Source organism: Pseudochaenichthys georgianus, chromosome 5 (genome assembly GCF_902827115.2).
Source record: "Pseudochaenichthys georgianus chromosome 5, fPseGeo1.2, whole genome shotgun sequence".
NCBI classification, from domain to species: Eukaryota; Metazoa; Chordata; class Actinopteri; order Perciformes; family Channichthyidae; genus Pseudochaenichthys; species Pseudochaenichthys georgianus.
Window position 1 is genome coordinate 30,651,328 of NC_047507.1, and position 16,177 is coordinate 30,667,504.

At 44.1% G+C, this 16,177-nt stretch overlaps 1 protein-coding gene across 3 annotated transcripts in view; it reads left to right on the forward strand.

Moving 5' to 3' along the window:
* The window catches only part of magi3b (membrane associated guanylate kinase, WW and PDZ domain containing 3b), a 193,281-nt gene that overhangs the window by 162,529 nt on the left and 14,575 nt on the right, over positions 1 to 16,177 (forward strand). For all 3 annotated transcript variants that reach the window (XM_034083232.1, XM_034083233.1, XM_034083234.1), the window contains 7 exons: positions 1,279 to 1,447; positions 3,658 to 3,737; positions 4,491 to 4,548; positions 5,647 to 5,753; positions 11,877 to 12,068; positions 12,997 to 13,635; positions 15,945 to 15,976. In XM_034083232.1, the coding sequence (XP_033939123.1) occupies positions 1,279 to 1,447; positions 3,658 to 3,737; positions 4,491 to 4,548; positions 5,647 to 5,753; positions 11,877 to 12,068; positions 12,997 to 13,635; positions 15,945 to 15,976 (1,277 nt within the window). The remainder of the gene's footprint in view (positions 1 to 1,278; positions 1,448 to 3,657; positions 3,738 to 4,490; positions 4,549 to 5,646; positions 5,754 to 11,876; positions 12,069 to 12,996; positions 13,636 to 15,944; positions 15,977 to 16,177) is intronic.

Sequence of the window (16,177 nt, forward strand, 5' to 3'; positions counted from 1 at the left end):
GCGCCATACCTGAGTTCTTATAGTGAGAGAATTGAGGTTAACGTCGATGCACGTCCAAATGGAAAATGGTATTTTTCTTTCCACACTGAAACATTGTTTTGACAGTCACGGCTCACACACTGCTTGCTCAGCTGTACAAAGGATTCACAGAAATCCAAAGTCTGTATACCCAACTGCTCTGTCATATTGAAATCAAATAGGAAATGATGCCCAGACATCCAGGAGCTCTTTTTATGGAAAGAAAGCAGTCACAAATGGCTGCTCTGCTCCAGCTGTGGCAGAGGAGTCTCAGACCGCCCATAGATGGGCAGAGATATGGGTGAATACAAAAAGAGGTTAATGGGAAATGTGAGCTCTAAAGTCTTGACTGCAGCTTTCCCCCCATCTTTGCTCTGTCTGTCCTTATCACCCTCCCCCCCCCCCCTGTTAAGTGGGCCCTCACCCTGCTGTGAACCTGATGTCCCCGGCTCTCCTTCCGGCCTGTGCCCTCAGGCTGCTTCAAGTGTTTACATGGCTCTTTGCACAGATGTGCATCTACTGTGTGTTTGTGTCCCTTTAAATATAAAAACACAGCTTTGTGTTTTTGATCAGAGCGGGAAAAGAAGAACGTGTTTTAGATCCTGCTGAAGGGGCTCTGTGTTTGCTTTTTTTGTGCAAATTATGTATTTAATCTCAAATTCAAGTGGAATTATCTCATTCAAAACGCAACATCCCTAAATGTGGTGTGCCTAACATCTTTAGGCATCATCCTCTGTTGCGAGGAGGTTAGCTCCACATAAAAGAAAGGGATGAAAATAACTCGTGTTTCATCCCTTTATAACCATCTTCTGAGGGAAGGTGTGAAATGCTAAATGCATTAGGGTGGCCTTTGTTGTATGTTTCCTGTTCAGTGTAGAGCAGCTTCTGAAGAATGGTGTTTCACTAATGCAGTGGTGTATATATAGGTGAAGAGCAGCAGTTAAGTATTATCATACAGAAACGGCCTCAGGCTCAAATGGCCCTTTCCAATGTGAATCGCTGCCACTATCATTGCAACTCACATAGAATGTACATAAACACATGCGCATTCACAGTGTGCACATGCAAATGTAAAACAGCCCTTTGGCGGACACACACACACACACACACTATCTCTCACATGCAAATCCTGTGAGCGACAGCAGCACTTCCTCCAGTCCCCTGCAGCTCGCAGGAACACAGAGGGGCAGAGGTGTTCCCGCAGGCTAACCATCCACTCTGCCTGCTCTGCTTCATGCCTGTGTGTCTTCCTTTCTCCAGAGCTCAAAGAGGGGGCAGACTGGAGGAAAGCAGTGCCCAGCTACACCCAGTCAAGCAGCAGCATGGACTTCCGTACATGGAGCTCTCTTCCTCGCGATGACAGCCTGGAGCCCTTGCCCCTAAACTGGGAGATGGCTTACACCGAGACTGGCATGGTCTACTTCATAGAGTAAGTGCAAGACACATCACGCGGGTCAAGAGGTCAATTAGGGAACTGACTAATTATGAACATCCATTCTAATGCATAGATGTATTTAATGAGCAATGATTCATTTCAATAAGTTTAATAAATAATATAATGCCAGACATTTAAAGGTTCCATTCTCTTTCATTACATTACATTGCATTTAGCTGACGCTTTTATCCAAAGCGACTTACAATAAGTACATTCGACCAGGAAGACACAACGTTGTAGAAAACAGAATCATATAAGTACATCAGGTTTCATAGAGCCAAGTATTTCAAGTGCTACTCAACTCGATAAGCCAGTTCTTTATTAGTATAGGTGCTCTGTTAGCAGTTCTTTGTTAGTAATTCTATCGCTCGAGGTGGAGTCGAAAGAGATGAGTTTTCAGTCTGCGCCGGAAGGTGTGTAAGCTTTCTGCTGTCCTGATGTCAATGGGAGCTCATTCCACCATTTTGGAGCCAGGATAGCAAACCCACGTGTTTTTGCTGATGGGACCTTGGGTCCCCCTCGCAGCGAGGGTGCAGCGAGCCGTTTGGCTGAAGCAGAGCGTAGTGCACACGCTGGGGTGTTCTTTCATAATGAGGGTTCACAGCACTTCTGTGTCTTCTATTATTATAAGCCAGTTGTGTTTCTGGAAATGCGTTCTTACAATACAGTATATACTGCAATAGTGTATACAGAGAAAGGTGTTTCCCATTATGCACCTTCCTTTATGTAAATGCTTGACAACATAGAAGAAACACTTGTCACTGATAAAAAAATAAATGCAATCTCCAAATGATTTAGTTAATCTATTAAAATAAGTATCAACCAAAATTGATTATTACTTTCAATAATGTTGAATGTATTGTAGTTACAATTAAAAAAAACTGCAATAGTTTTACCTAAAAGAGTTTAACCTAATAACATGCAACTAGGTGAAATTATGCATCTGGTAATATTTCATAATTTTCTTGTTGCATATTATGCAATATGCAATAATGAAGTGATTATACAAACAAGAATTTCCAGCAGTTCTAAGGCCAAAAAACTATTAAAAACACATCAGTGAGCCATTTTACTGGGTGAAGTAAAGCACCATACAAGCCAACATACAGTATGGTGGCTTGAACTCGTGGGAGAAATGGAACTGTTGGTCTGTAGCCAATGCCTTGAACCTCTGCAAAAAAGGCATTAGAAGCATTAGAAAGTCAAGGTAAACTTGCGGTTAACTTGCGGTCTGCAATGCGTGTCACGCTTGCGCACATAAGTAAATATATATATATATATAAATGCACGTTCATTCTCACAATGCGTCAGACACAAGAACATATACCTTCATTTACATCAGAATCAGAACGTTTTTCTTTTGTATAATTTTTTTATTAAAAAATAATCTTTTTTTTTTTTATAATGGGACACAGGGTTCGGTCCGGATTGATTTGCAGTTCGGTCCGGATCCGGACCTTGGTTTGAGAAGCCCTGTTATAGCATAATGAAACACAGATAATGGGTCCGTTTGAATCAAACCAGTATCTATCCAGCAGCCTAGAATGCACATAAAGTGATGTTTCCTTTATAACTGCAATGATATTCCAGGCCCCTCACTTATTGTGTAAGTAAAGCTCAGAGCTTCAGTGTAAATAGTCTGATTTATTGGCCGCAATTGTTTCGAGTGTTAACTTTGCCAAACATAAATACGTGTGAAGCTCTTCTCTAAACCAATCAATACTTTGATTTAAGAACAATCGATAAACAAGCCTCTCTCAGAAGTCTTTATGTGTGGGTGTATTCACAGTACAGAACATGTGTGTGCATGCAAGCTTCTGTGTTTTATTCATATTGGGTCCAAGCCACACGTCTGTAAAGATACCAGAAGACCATTGTGATTTTCCTCCTGAGTACACACCCCAGTTGTTAACACATTTGAGGATAAATAACTTTGTCTGGCGTCTCATTCAAAGTGTTTTTGTAACCCTCTTTAAAAGCCCACATAACCATAAACACGGTAATGTGACAGCTGCACATAAACCGATGGATCAGATGTTTCTACAATGCATCCAGTGGCTCTTGTGTACAAAGGCATATTTCATAGGGGACTCGGTTGTCGTTCTTCAGTTATTAACTATTGGCTTCTTGTGCCTCAGCTGCGGTTTCTCTGCTGGCACAGGTCTTTATAGCTGATATGTACCGTCTGCTTGTGTGCTCCGCAGTCACAATACAAAGACGACCACGTGGTTGGACCCCCGCTTGGCGAAGAAGGCGAAGCCCCCTGAGAAGTGTGAGGATGGAGGTATGTAGGCTGCACTACTCGGCTGGGGTTCTCAAGCAGACAGTCATCCCATTAACCACTGCACATGCATTTACACAAGGGCATACCTCTATTGTATGTGCTCCACATTACATGATACATCACTTTACACTTTTAATCAGACAACCGACTGGGCTAAAATAAGACTTGTCTTTGAATCCACATGTCATCCAGCAGTAACCCTCAGCCTTATGACCTAATTTACCTAAAGCTGGCGTCTACTTTGAGGAATTCCTGTATCCCCAGGATGCTAATGTTGGGCTAAGTGCAGGCAGAGACAGAGAGTGGCCACGGTTGAAAGAGTGGGACCCTTCCAGCCGGGTTTTAATGGATTTTTTTACAGACGGACAGAACGCTAGTTGGTGTGTTGCTTCTGAAAAGCTACTCCAAAGCTCTCTCTTGCGTGAAGAGTTCTTTTCTCTCCCGCCGCCCTGATATGTTCATCAGGGCATAGCGTACATCAGCCATTCCAGCCGGCCTGCTTCTTAAAACCACGGAAATGTTCACTTTATAATTGTACGCGATTTCCATGGCTACTGCCTTTTGCTAAATGTCCCATTCGGGGGGAAAGAAATACACTGGTAACTACTGCTGTTCATCACCTCGATGTTGAATGTGTTAACTCCCAGATGATTGACTGGAAACATTTTGCCAGCTCTTCTTCTTTCTTTCCTTGTTATCTTTATGTGAACTCCATTTGCATCTTTGCCTGAGCACCCTGTCTTCTCTCTGCAGAGCTTCCTTACGGCTGGGAGGAAATTGATGATCCACAGTACGGCACATACTACGTTGAGTAAGTTGTATCGACTTATTGATATATGCGATATCCAAGCACTCCATCTGTTCCTCGTAGATGCACATAACACACAAATGCATTTCACCAGAAGGATCAGAGTGTCTATTACACTGCTAAGTGTACATTAGCAGTGGACCAGCATGAATCAATACTTAAAAAAAATAAATAAACAAATGTATGAAGCATACAGCTTGTTTTATTCATCTCGGCCGAGGAGAACGATTGAAGTTTCTGATCAAGATGTTCCCATTGTGTAGCAGTGGCAAAATGAATCTCTGCGGGAAACATCACAGTGACCTGTATGAGAACACTACTCTGATTGTGCTCTGCCAGTGTTAGCGTAATGAGCGTGTGTGCAGAATGCCGAGTCTGTGTATACTTCTCTTCTCTTGTTCGTACATTTGTCTGAGTCCAAAATGTGTCCTCCTCACCACCCCAGCAGAGTCAGTGAAACACAGCCATTGTACCAGGAATAGAGAGAAGTGGGGAGCAACTAGAATGCATGAAGGGAGGAGGAGGGAGGGGGGCTGGGAGGTGAGGTAGCAATCTGTTGTGGTGAAAATAAAATGGGGACTCGAATTGTGTTAGTGCTCAGACTGCAGTAGGATCCCTCCTAGGTAGAAAGAGGGACACAGGAGAGAAGCTCTTACTGTTTGGACAAGGAGAGTCAATGGCGTGAAGATGGGGCTTATGGCTGCCAGTGTTTCCGCTTGAAATGAGCTCCCTGTGATGCTGCGCTTTGTATGCCAGGGGGACAACAGGCCGTTTACCTTTTTAGTAGAGGAACAGGATGTTGCTGGCAGTTAGGGGTTCATTTCCGACAATACACAATCGCTAAAAGCTATACTACCTTCCCCACAGAAAGGGGAGGCAAGCAAGCCTTTATTGTACATGTGCTGTGTCTATGAATGTATTTATAATGGTGCAACATTAGCATCCATGTGTTGGAAAATCATGATTCCTTTATATGGAAGGTGCATGCATAATTAATTGTGAAAAAGTGCCGTACTAACCTCAAAAGGTCAGAGGTGTCTGTGTAGATATTTAGTCTGTGTGTTTGCAGGTGTCTTAAATGTGAGCCTGTTTTTGTTGCAGCCACATCAACCAGAAAACCCAGTTTGAGAACCCGGTGCTGGAGGCAAAAAAGAAGCTGAGCCAGGAGACGGCTGCGATCCAACAAGCCGCAGCAACACCTACCCAAGGTAACAACTCTACAAAAGCTGTCCCCCTCTCCTTTGCTCTCCCTTTGGAGTGTAAAGACAGACAGACTTGTATTACTGCAGAGGAGTTTAGGTAAGGACACGCAGAATTTGATTTTACACACATACAAAAACTGCAATTGCGACATATCGGCTCCAATAAATGGAACAGAGACTTTTAAAAAAACATCACGAGATATCTTGTACCCTGCGTCGTGGATTTGGACACCTCCCTCAGGTTTATCAGACATGCATGCACATGTATAATAACTATAATTAATCCACCAGCTTTCCGACTTTCACACTTGTCATTGTCTTTCTGGGTAGAAACAACGCAGCAGGGAATTCCAGTAAAGCTTAAGTCATCTCAAATGAAAATGACAAATCCCTCTGTTCCTGTGCATAATATGTAAAACATCTTACCTTTTTGTGTTAATATTTTTAAACCTTGTTTTCACTTCACTAGTATCTGTGATGTTCTAGAACAACAGCTGTCTTTTTGGCTTCATTGCAGCTGTGTAACTTTTTTATTTTATTTCCATACTCATTTTTAATCACTCTGGACATAAGCATAAGGCAATTTATCTAAAATTAAGTTCTACTATAATTATTTTCACGTTTGCTCTGCACCGAGTCGAACATTTTCACCTCAGTCGCTTTGTTTTCCGGGAATAGAAAGCAGTCGGAATGTCATCATTTCATGCAAGGTCAGCTGGACGTGTCGACCTTCCAGTAGCCTCAAACAATAATAGATTATCAAGTTGAACATGTTCTACTCAGGGTCGCTCGTGTTTTTCCCTCAGTGCTACGATAATGGTTTGTTCTTTACGTTGACAAGCCCTTTTTCTGCTGCAATAAACATTATGAATTAAGTATGTTTTCATTACAATGGATGTATAATAGATTAGTGTGCTGCAGCAGTGGAGACAGACAGGCGTGTAGCGCTGGAAGGGTTCCAGGGAGTGCGAGTGGGAATTCAGGGGAGGAAGCCGGCTTTTAGCGGTGCATATGGCAACAGCTGGTGGAACAGCATGTCGGAGAGGCCAAGCGTAATCAGATATCTCTCTGCTCAGGTGTGTAGGGACTCAGGAAACCACCATCTCGCCCCTGATTACCGATTACACAACCTAGTGAGCTGTCAGTGGGCTGCCATTATGAAACCAAGGCATGAGGCGACGGTTACACCTCGGGCCAGAATAAAGATGTGTACAGTTCTCCAAGATAGGTTCCCAAGGAGTGAAACACATATACAGTAAATGTTGCGAAATAATTCACTCCTTATTTTCACCAGCTTGACATGACATTATAGTATGATTATAGAGGAATTATAAGACTGTTCAGCTCCATAGTTTTGTAAAAGGTGGAAGCACGAAACATTAACAAGTGAAGGAGCATCTAAAGATAACGTTGATGTGCTTGTTAGATGTTAGCTTTAAATGCTAATGTACTTGTATCTGTGTTTATGCTCCACAAAAACATTAGCAAGTGAACTAGCATCTTAAAGGTCACCTATTATGCAAAATCCACTTGTTCATGTCTCTTCTACATCAACATGTGTCCCCTCTGTGTAAAGAGACAAAAGATTCGCTCACTTTTTGTCCTGATCCATTTATATAAAAACCTGTCTGAACATGAGCTGATCAGATTGTGGCCACTTTATGATATCATAATGTATTTTTGGCTTGTGTAACCATCAGCCAATCACCAACCAAGGTAACCCCCCCCCCCCACCTTATCACCTGAATCTCCTCCTAGAGCACCGTTGTGTTCTTTTTAACCAAATGTCTCTCAGAGGGGCGTGGGGAGGGGCTCCTTATTTGCATCTAAAGTAACAGACAGAAAATCAGCACTTTTGAAACAGGGCTGAAACAGAGGGTATTATGGGTAATGCTGCAATGATCTGTTTGGTGTTTGGAGCCAAACACTTCAGATACATGTTTGTCTATATCTGAGCCCTATAACATATTGATGAAAAACAGTATAATAGGGGACCTTTAAGCTCAAATGTATTTCATAGTTGTACATGTAACAAAAAGCCGTGTTTCCCACTTTTATCACTAGTATTATTTAGTCATTGAAAATGAGCAATGTTCTGGTCTACATCATTTGAGGTGTTGCTGAAGCTCGCCTGAAAGATGGCAACAATGTGATGCTTTAGCTCGATAGCATACCAAGCGTTGTGCCCACATGTTGCTTTGTTCCGATAGCTTGTTTACAGGATATGTCCCTGTTAGATGGCCTTGCATTGACAGTTGTTTTCAAATTCCGATGTTCAAGGTGCATTTTTTGGATACAGCTGAAGCTATTGCTCCATTGATGTAGTAAGAGAGATGTCTTCCCAATTATGCTGAATAATGTCGCTTGAGATTTGCAACGCAATTGAGTCACACTAATCACAGAGCATGGCTGTTTGATGCGGTGGATCTGATGGTTTTTATCTGCCTCTGGCTTTCAAAGTCTGCCCACAAACATTGGCACAGAGACCTTCCTTGGACTCTCCCACACAAGTACAGACACATGCCACTCACTTCCTGGAGAGGTTCATTCGCCCTCCATTACCTCTGTCTGTGTATTCACACACAAACGCGCAGTAGAATGGTTATTTTAGCACTCACTGGCGGCAAGAAGAAACAACAAACCATTTGTAGTGTTTTTTCTAGCAATCTAAATGTGATTATGCAAATGAGCTGTGTTTGATCCATGCTACAGTGTGGACATGTGGAGTGCACAGGACTGTGATAAGTTACACTCACTCAGAGCCCTTAATGTCTGCGCTGGATGTTTATGACTGCAGAACCATTTGATAGTATGAGAGTGCCTGCGTTTAAATTCCTCACACGCGCCTCTGAAAGTTATAGGGTTTTTAAAAACTGAAGGAAATGAGAGGGGAAATAGAAAAAAGCTGAAGCAAAAATGTGGCACTGTCCAATCACCATGTGTAACAGAGAGAGATAAAAAGGTGGAATTGGAAGAAGATATGCAGCTTTAAATTCACAGACACAGGGCAGTTATTCTCAGGTGAGCCGTACATATGCAGTGATGCAGTTTTCTCAGATCCAATTTTAGCTGCAGATCTCAAAAGACACTACAATTGGCACATATACATTCAGCCAAAGGAAAATGTACTGCGTTTATAGAGTGCTTTTCCAGTCTTTACGACCCCTCCAAGCGCTTTTACAACACAAGTCAGCATTTACCCATTCACACAATTATACAGAGGCAGAGGCTGCTATACACACTCACACACTTTTGGACATGCAGTCGGGAGCTACTTTGGGAAAGTATCTTGCACAAGAATACAACAATGTGGGGAGTTGGAATCGAACCACAGACCATCTGATTAGGCTCCTTTTCAGGCATGATTCATAACCAGAACCACTGGTCATATTCCATCATGTTCTTATTGTCAACAAACTTAATTGTATTACAAACAACAACAACAATGAATTCAAGGTTCAAGGTTCTTCATTTTGTCATACGAACATAGCTACAGTGTAGTTATGCCGATGAAAATCTTGTGTCCCCGGCTTCTCCAACAGTGCAACACAATAACATAGATAAACAGAAAAATATAGTGCAAGTAAATAGTAAATACAAAAAGAAAAATAGTTTAAAAAAGTTAAATAGTGAAATAAGAGTCTATATGCAAGTTATTGGAATGATATATTAGATAAATAGATAAATAATTACTAAGTAGCAGATGAATGTTATGGATGTTGTTTCAGCAGTTCAGGTGTTTAACAGTCTTATTGCCTGTGGGATGTGTCTCTGAATCTGGTGGTTTCTGTCCGGATGCTGCGGTAATGCCTGCCAGACGGCAGCAGACGGAACAGTTTGTGGCTGGGGTGACGGGGGTCTTTTATAATCCGGAGGGCTTTCTTCCTGAGGCGCTGGGAGTAAAGGTCCTCCATGGATGGCAGCTCCGTCCTGGTGATGTTCTGTGCAGTTTTCATCACCCTCTGTAAAGCCTTACGATTAAGGGCGGTGCAGCTGCCGTATCAGGCCGTGAGCAGCCAGTCAGGATACTCTCTATGGTGCACCTGTAGAAGTTGCAGAGTATCCTGGAGTCCATGTTGAACCTCCTCAGCCTGCGGAGGAAGAAGAGCCGCTGTCAAGCTTTTTTGGTGATGGTGGTGGTATGAAGAGTCCATGTCAGGACCTCAGTGATGTGGACACAGAGGAACCTGAAGCTTGATGGCGATGGGGGTGTGTCCCTCTCTCTGCTGCTTCCTGTAATCCACAATTAGCTCCTTTGTTTTGCTGACGTTGAGATGGAGGTTGTTATCCGGGCACCAAGATGTCAGGTTTTCCACCTCCTCTCTGCGCGCCGTCTCGTCGCCGTCTGTGATCTGGCCGATGACGGTCGTGTCGTCGGCAAACTTCACGATGGTGTTGGAGCTGTGTGTGGCCATGCAGTCGTGAGTGAACAGGGAGTAAAGGAGAGGGCTGAGCACGCAGCCTTGAGGGGCTCCGGTGTTGAGGATCAGGGTGGAGGATGTGATGTTTCCCACCCGCACTGCCTGGGGTCTGCCCGTCAGGAAGTTCAGGATCCAGTCACAGAGGGCGCTGTTGAGCCCGAGGTCTCTGAGCTTGATGGTCAGCTGGGAGGGCACAATGGTATTGAAGGCTGAACTGTAGTCAATGAACAGCATTCTCATGTGTTCCTCTGGTCCAGGTGTGATAGGGCAGTGTGGATGGTGAGGGCTATGGTGTCGTCTGTGGACCTGTTTGCTCTGCAGGCAAACTGTAGGGCGTCCAGAGAGTCAGGGAGGGAGGAGGTGATGAATGATTTGACTAACCGCTCAAAGCACTTCATTATAATGGAGGTGAGTGCTACTCGTTGAGGCTGGTGTTTTTTGTCTTTTTGGGGACAGGAACGATGGTGGAGTGTTTAAAACATGTGGGGACTACAGACTACAGCAAGGACCTGTTGAAGATGTACATTTCCAGGCAGTTTAAATATATATTTTTTCCTTTGTCTTTTAATATAAAAAACGATGACAATCTTCTGCTTCTATAGCAGTATATGGGCGTGCGTATACAGATAAAAACATTATTGGTTTTGGTCTTTTGATGGGATTTGTTGCCAATAAGGAATTTAAAGTATAATGCCAGCTTTTCTGTAACTATTGTATTACTACTAGTAATGGTATTTTGTCCTGTGAGCTTTGAGGTTGTTTTAATGCAATCAAACAATGTTGTACATAAATAAACTGGTAGCATCTTTAAAAAGTTATGCACCATTTCTAAAACCTTAATGATATTTCTTGCATTAAATTGCCACATCCAGCTACATCCAACGCTCTCAAATAACGCAAAGTTGCTAGAATGTGCATCACATATCACCCTCTGGCTTCAGTTTTAGTGTGTTTGATTCAAAGCTATAACGCAGTAAAGGCCAGAGTCCATCAAGCAGCAAGGGAAAAATGGAGTGTCCATGATCTAAAGTGCTGATATACCGCAGTAATGCCAGATAGGGAAGCTGCTCCGTTTAATTCTGTGTGACCCTGACAGTTGGTTATCTAGAGTATAGCGTATGCCACAGCCGAGCTGCTGGTCCGTATTGATGTTGCTACTGACCTTAAGTTGTTCCTTACTCAAGTTATAAAAAGTCTACAATGACAAACCTCATTTTTCTGCATCATTGACTGCAGTAGGATAAGAGAGGACACTGTCAGAGGTATTCAATTACTGTTCTGCTCCATGGTTCTGTAAAAAGTGGAAGCACAAAACCGGTAGCAAGTGAATTAGTATCTTAATCTAACATTTATATGATTGTATCTGTGTGTCTGTGCTCATATCAAGGGATACACAACAAGGTCCCTGTTGATGTTTATCTAGTTTAGACATGTACATCATGCCTGTTAATTAGAAGTGACTAATTACTATGTTGTTCCTCAGCACATAATGTGTGTCATCGTTGACATTCAATGCAGACATGGAAGAATTGTGCTGTCTTTCAAGGGGGATATGAATGTATTAATCTGTGTTGCTCCATTTTTATGTCAACGCTGTTTGGAGATTTAAATAGTTTCATATAGCTTTTCGTTTCACTTCTCACACCTCCCTCTCCATACGCTCTTTACAAACAGCCATTTTACACACACATGTGCTCTTTGTTTGCAGGTAAGGGGGGTGGGTTCAGCTTCACTTCAGACCCCAGCGAACTAAAGGGGGAGATCTACCACACAGCACTGAAGAAGAGCCCCCAAGGGTTTGGATTCACCATCATCGGAGGAGACCGCACTGATGAGTTTCTGCAGGTGAAAAACGTGCTTAGCGACGGCCCTGCTGCCCAAGACAACAAGATGGCCTCTGGTGAGCAAAGCAGATGTACACCTAAAGACTTAAATCTAATTTAGCTGGCCGGAAGATGGATGAGTTTAAAGCTTCTAGTTTCTGTGATATTAGAAAAAAAAATTGATTTTACAGCCAACTGCTACCACGATGCACCTGGGGGTGTTACCTCTGCAGTGTTCACTTAACCTAACACTGGTGTTCAACAAAGAAGCAATAACAGCAACTCTAGCTCTGTCAAGGGTTTAGGTTTATAGCAGACAGTCTGATTATGGTGGGTGGGAGGGAAGCCATGTGCCGCCTTTGTTGTTTAGTTACTGATCTTGCCATTGCCGACTGTCTACATAAACCAACAGCTGTGTGTGTGTGTGTGTGTGTGTGTGTGTGTGTGTGTGTGTGTGTGTGTGTGTGTGTGTGTGTGTGTGTGTGTGTGTGTGTGTGTGTGTGTGTGTGTGTGTGTGTGTGTGTGTGTGTGTGTGTGTGTGTGTGTGTGTGTGTGTGTGTGTGTGTGTGTGTGTGTGTGTGTGTGTGTGTGTGTGTGTGTGTGTGTGTGTGTGTGTGTGTGTGTGTGTGTGTGTGTGTGTGTGTGTGTGTGTGTGTGTGTGTGTGTGATGGGTACAATGGTGCGATGTGACGGAAATCTACACCCCCTCTCCCTTCCGCGCAGTTGTGGCAGGGAGTGCTGTTCTGGTCTGCTCAACAATAGAGTGTATGAAGGAGGGACAGGAATAAAGAAGCACTGAATGGTAGACTGCAGATAAAAGGATAGGGAAGAGGTACAGGGAGCTGTCAAAATGAAATATCTGAGAGAGCAGTGAAGAGGAAAGGGACATTTTAGAAGAAAGGTCCAACTGACAAAGGAAAGAATAAGTGCTTTCCAATAAAAATGTAGAGACGTGATGTCTGGATTAAATGCCAAAAGTGAATCACTTGTTCTCCCCCTCTTTAGGTGATGTGATTGTTGAGATTAACGGGATGTCAGTGCTTGGAAAAACCCATCCAGAGGTTGTGCAGATGTTCCAATCCATTCCCATCAACCAGTATGTAGACATGGTTCTTTGCCGTGGCTACCCGCTTCCTCCAGATGTGGATCTAAGCAGCGACGACCCTCTTCCACCTCCCCCTCTCCCACCGGCAACCCAGCCTCAGCAGGCCCTGCATGGCGGGGAGGTGGTGACGGCCGTGCCCCTGATCAACGGGCAGCCGCTACTCGTGAAGGGCGACGTCCTCCACGGCTCCTCTCAGGAGCTCCACTACGTCACCACGGATGCTAGCGGCCGGCCCGTGGTGGCGGCCTTGCCCAACGGGAGGCACAGGGAGGTGGTGGCAGGGCTGCTGCAGCCGGAGCTGGTGAGCGTGCCGCTGATCAAGGGGCCCGGGGGGTTCGGGTTTGCCATCGCCGACTGCCCGCTGGGCCAGAAGGTGAAGATGATCCTGGACGCCCAGTGGTGTCGCGGCCTGCAGAAAGGAGACGTGATTAAGGAGATCAACAGGCAAAACGTCCAAACGCTGAGCCACGCCCAAGTGGTGGACATCCTCAAAGACTTACCGGTGGGCAGCGAGGTCAACGTGCTAGTGCTGCGAGGAGGTGAGACACTGGAAGAAAAATTATTTGTCTGGCTGTTAATTTCAGTCCTTTCATTCTATCCATCCTTCATTCTCGTGCTTTAATGCGCTTTTGAATGCGATTTGCCATGGTTTTCAATCAGTTCTAGAAAGTGGAGTATTTTCATTTTATACTACTTTATTCTTATACTCTATCTTCAACATTTAGGAAGCATATTTGGTACTTTTTACTCCAAAACATTTATTTTACTAGTTATTTTATAAATTCAGATTTTGACACACAATACTTAGAAAAACGTTTTAAAATATGATTATTTGGTTTAGATTAAGCCATCCAACATTATATTTAAGTATAACTAAAACTATGTGTTGGGTTAACTGAATTTGTATTGGAATTAATAAGTTTCAGTTCCAGATTCCTAATGTGAAAATGTGCTGGTTTTGCTTTAAAATAAAAATGTTTTCGTTTTTTCTGCAATATTTACTTTCACTCCTAATACTTTAACTACATTTTCCTAATCGTAGTTAAATACTTGTCAATACCACTGCTGTCAATTCAACAGGGCCCATGGGGGGTGAGCTCAGAGTGCTGATACTGACAGGACGTGAGGTGTTGTAGTGGCTGGTCGGGGGGGCATTGACTGAACACACTGCTTTGTAGAAACCTGTGTGATGCCACTGTGTCTGCAACCTGTAGAAGGTCACCACAATAGAGTAGACGTGATCCGACTCGATCCGACTGACTGAGCCCCATTTATCGCCGTCACATGCAGCCTCTTCACATTTGCAAACTGTACGTGTACATCTGGGGAAAATCTCGAGCACTCCTCCTGTGTGTCTCCACGCAACTCTGCTCTGTTTATGACGACACCCATCCAGGCGTACTGCAGTCTGTTACAAGTCTGAGAGCAGGAATTACATAAGCGTGGGGTTGTGCCTGAATCTAAAGCAGAGAGGGAGGAGTAAAGGCACCCTTCAGATGTCTCCATCATCGTCAGCCGCCCCGGGGAATCACTGCTTAAATCGATGAACCCTGGATTGGGTTTGATCATCAGCGAGGGGACTTTTGGATGCCTCTACATCCATGGCCCCTTAAAGAGCCATGGCTAAATGTCTATAGAGACAGGGGCCTCCTCCCTGCAGCCACGCCCCAACTCTCGTCTCTCCTCTGCCACTTCTCAACCTCACTGCTGTGCCACCATCACCGTGGCCTACTCCCCTAATGCACTGCATGATCCCACAGTCAAAGCAAACAGGGCACAGATGTATTCAGCTTGCCCAACTGCAGAGCTAATGCTGGCTTTAACCCTCATTTGGCTTGGTAAAGGGTGTGTGTGTGTGTGTGTGTGTGTGTGTGTGTGTGTGTGTGTGTGTGTGTGTGTGTGTGTGTGTGTGTGTGTGTGTGTGTGTGTGTGTGTGTGTGTGTGTGTGTGTGTGTGTGTGTGTGTGTGTGTGTGTGTGTGTGTGTGTGTGTGTGTGTGTGTGTGTGTGTGTGTGTGTGTGTGTGTGTGTGTGTGTGTGTGTGTGTGTGTGTGTGTGTGTGTGTGTGTGTGTGTGTGTGTGTGTGTGTGTGTGTGTGTGTGTGTGTGTGTGTGTGTGTGTGTGTGTGTGTGTGTGTGTGTGTGTGTGGTGGGCATCAATACACACAGAAAAGTCCAAGCTTATAGGAAGGATGGAAGGGAAAAAGTGTGTTCCAGGTGTGTGCATTGCCATATCGTCCTTTATGTGCCTTCGATGGATCTGATGCTGGATTGGGAATTTCGCATTGGAACAGAAAAATGCTGCTGCGTCTCCCCCCTTTTACATCAGGCTCCATTAACCCCTCATCAAGCCACGTGTTGGTCCGGCCCCACAGGGCTGTGGGCTCCAGAGGAGTGTTTGTTAATCCAGTTAATGCGGGAAGTCGATGGGAGGGGGGCTGTACGAGATGATCTGTAGGGAAGAATCCGAGCGCTGGAGATGGAGTGTGTGGGTGTACTGTACAGCGAACAGAGAGAGAGGAGAGGAGAGAATTATCGGTCATTGAACTATATGCATGAATCTCTAATGCGCTCACCCGCTTTCTCAGCCCTGCAGTGGGCTTCCACTATGACGTCTGCACTCCAGCACATTTATATTCCCTATGTGTGTTTAATCGCACATGGATGCACATTCCTTAATGGAGCATTCTTAAGTCAGTACACCTCTTGAGTTTTGTACTGGTTTATCTGTATGCTCATTGCTGCTGTTTCTCAGCCAACGAGGCAGTGCCATCTGGTGGTTCAGTGATTGTTGTTTTTTCCAAATCATATCTGCATTCCTGACCATATTCCTATCTGTGTCTCTTCATAGGTCAAACATCCCCTGTGAAGAGTCTCAAGCCTGTGAGTAAAAGCATATCTTTTCCTATTTCCTCACTATTGTTTCCCGCCTCGGGGACTTATCACCCCCCAATTTAATTTCAAAGCGTTTTGTCCTTCAGCTTAACCAGTTGCATCGAATTAAATGATAGCAATACATTTGAATATTGATTATGTTTCTGGGCGACTCCTTTTGTTTGCTCTGAAAAACGCTCTTAATTACTT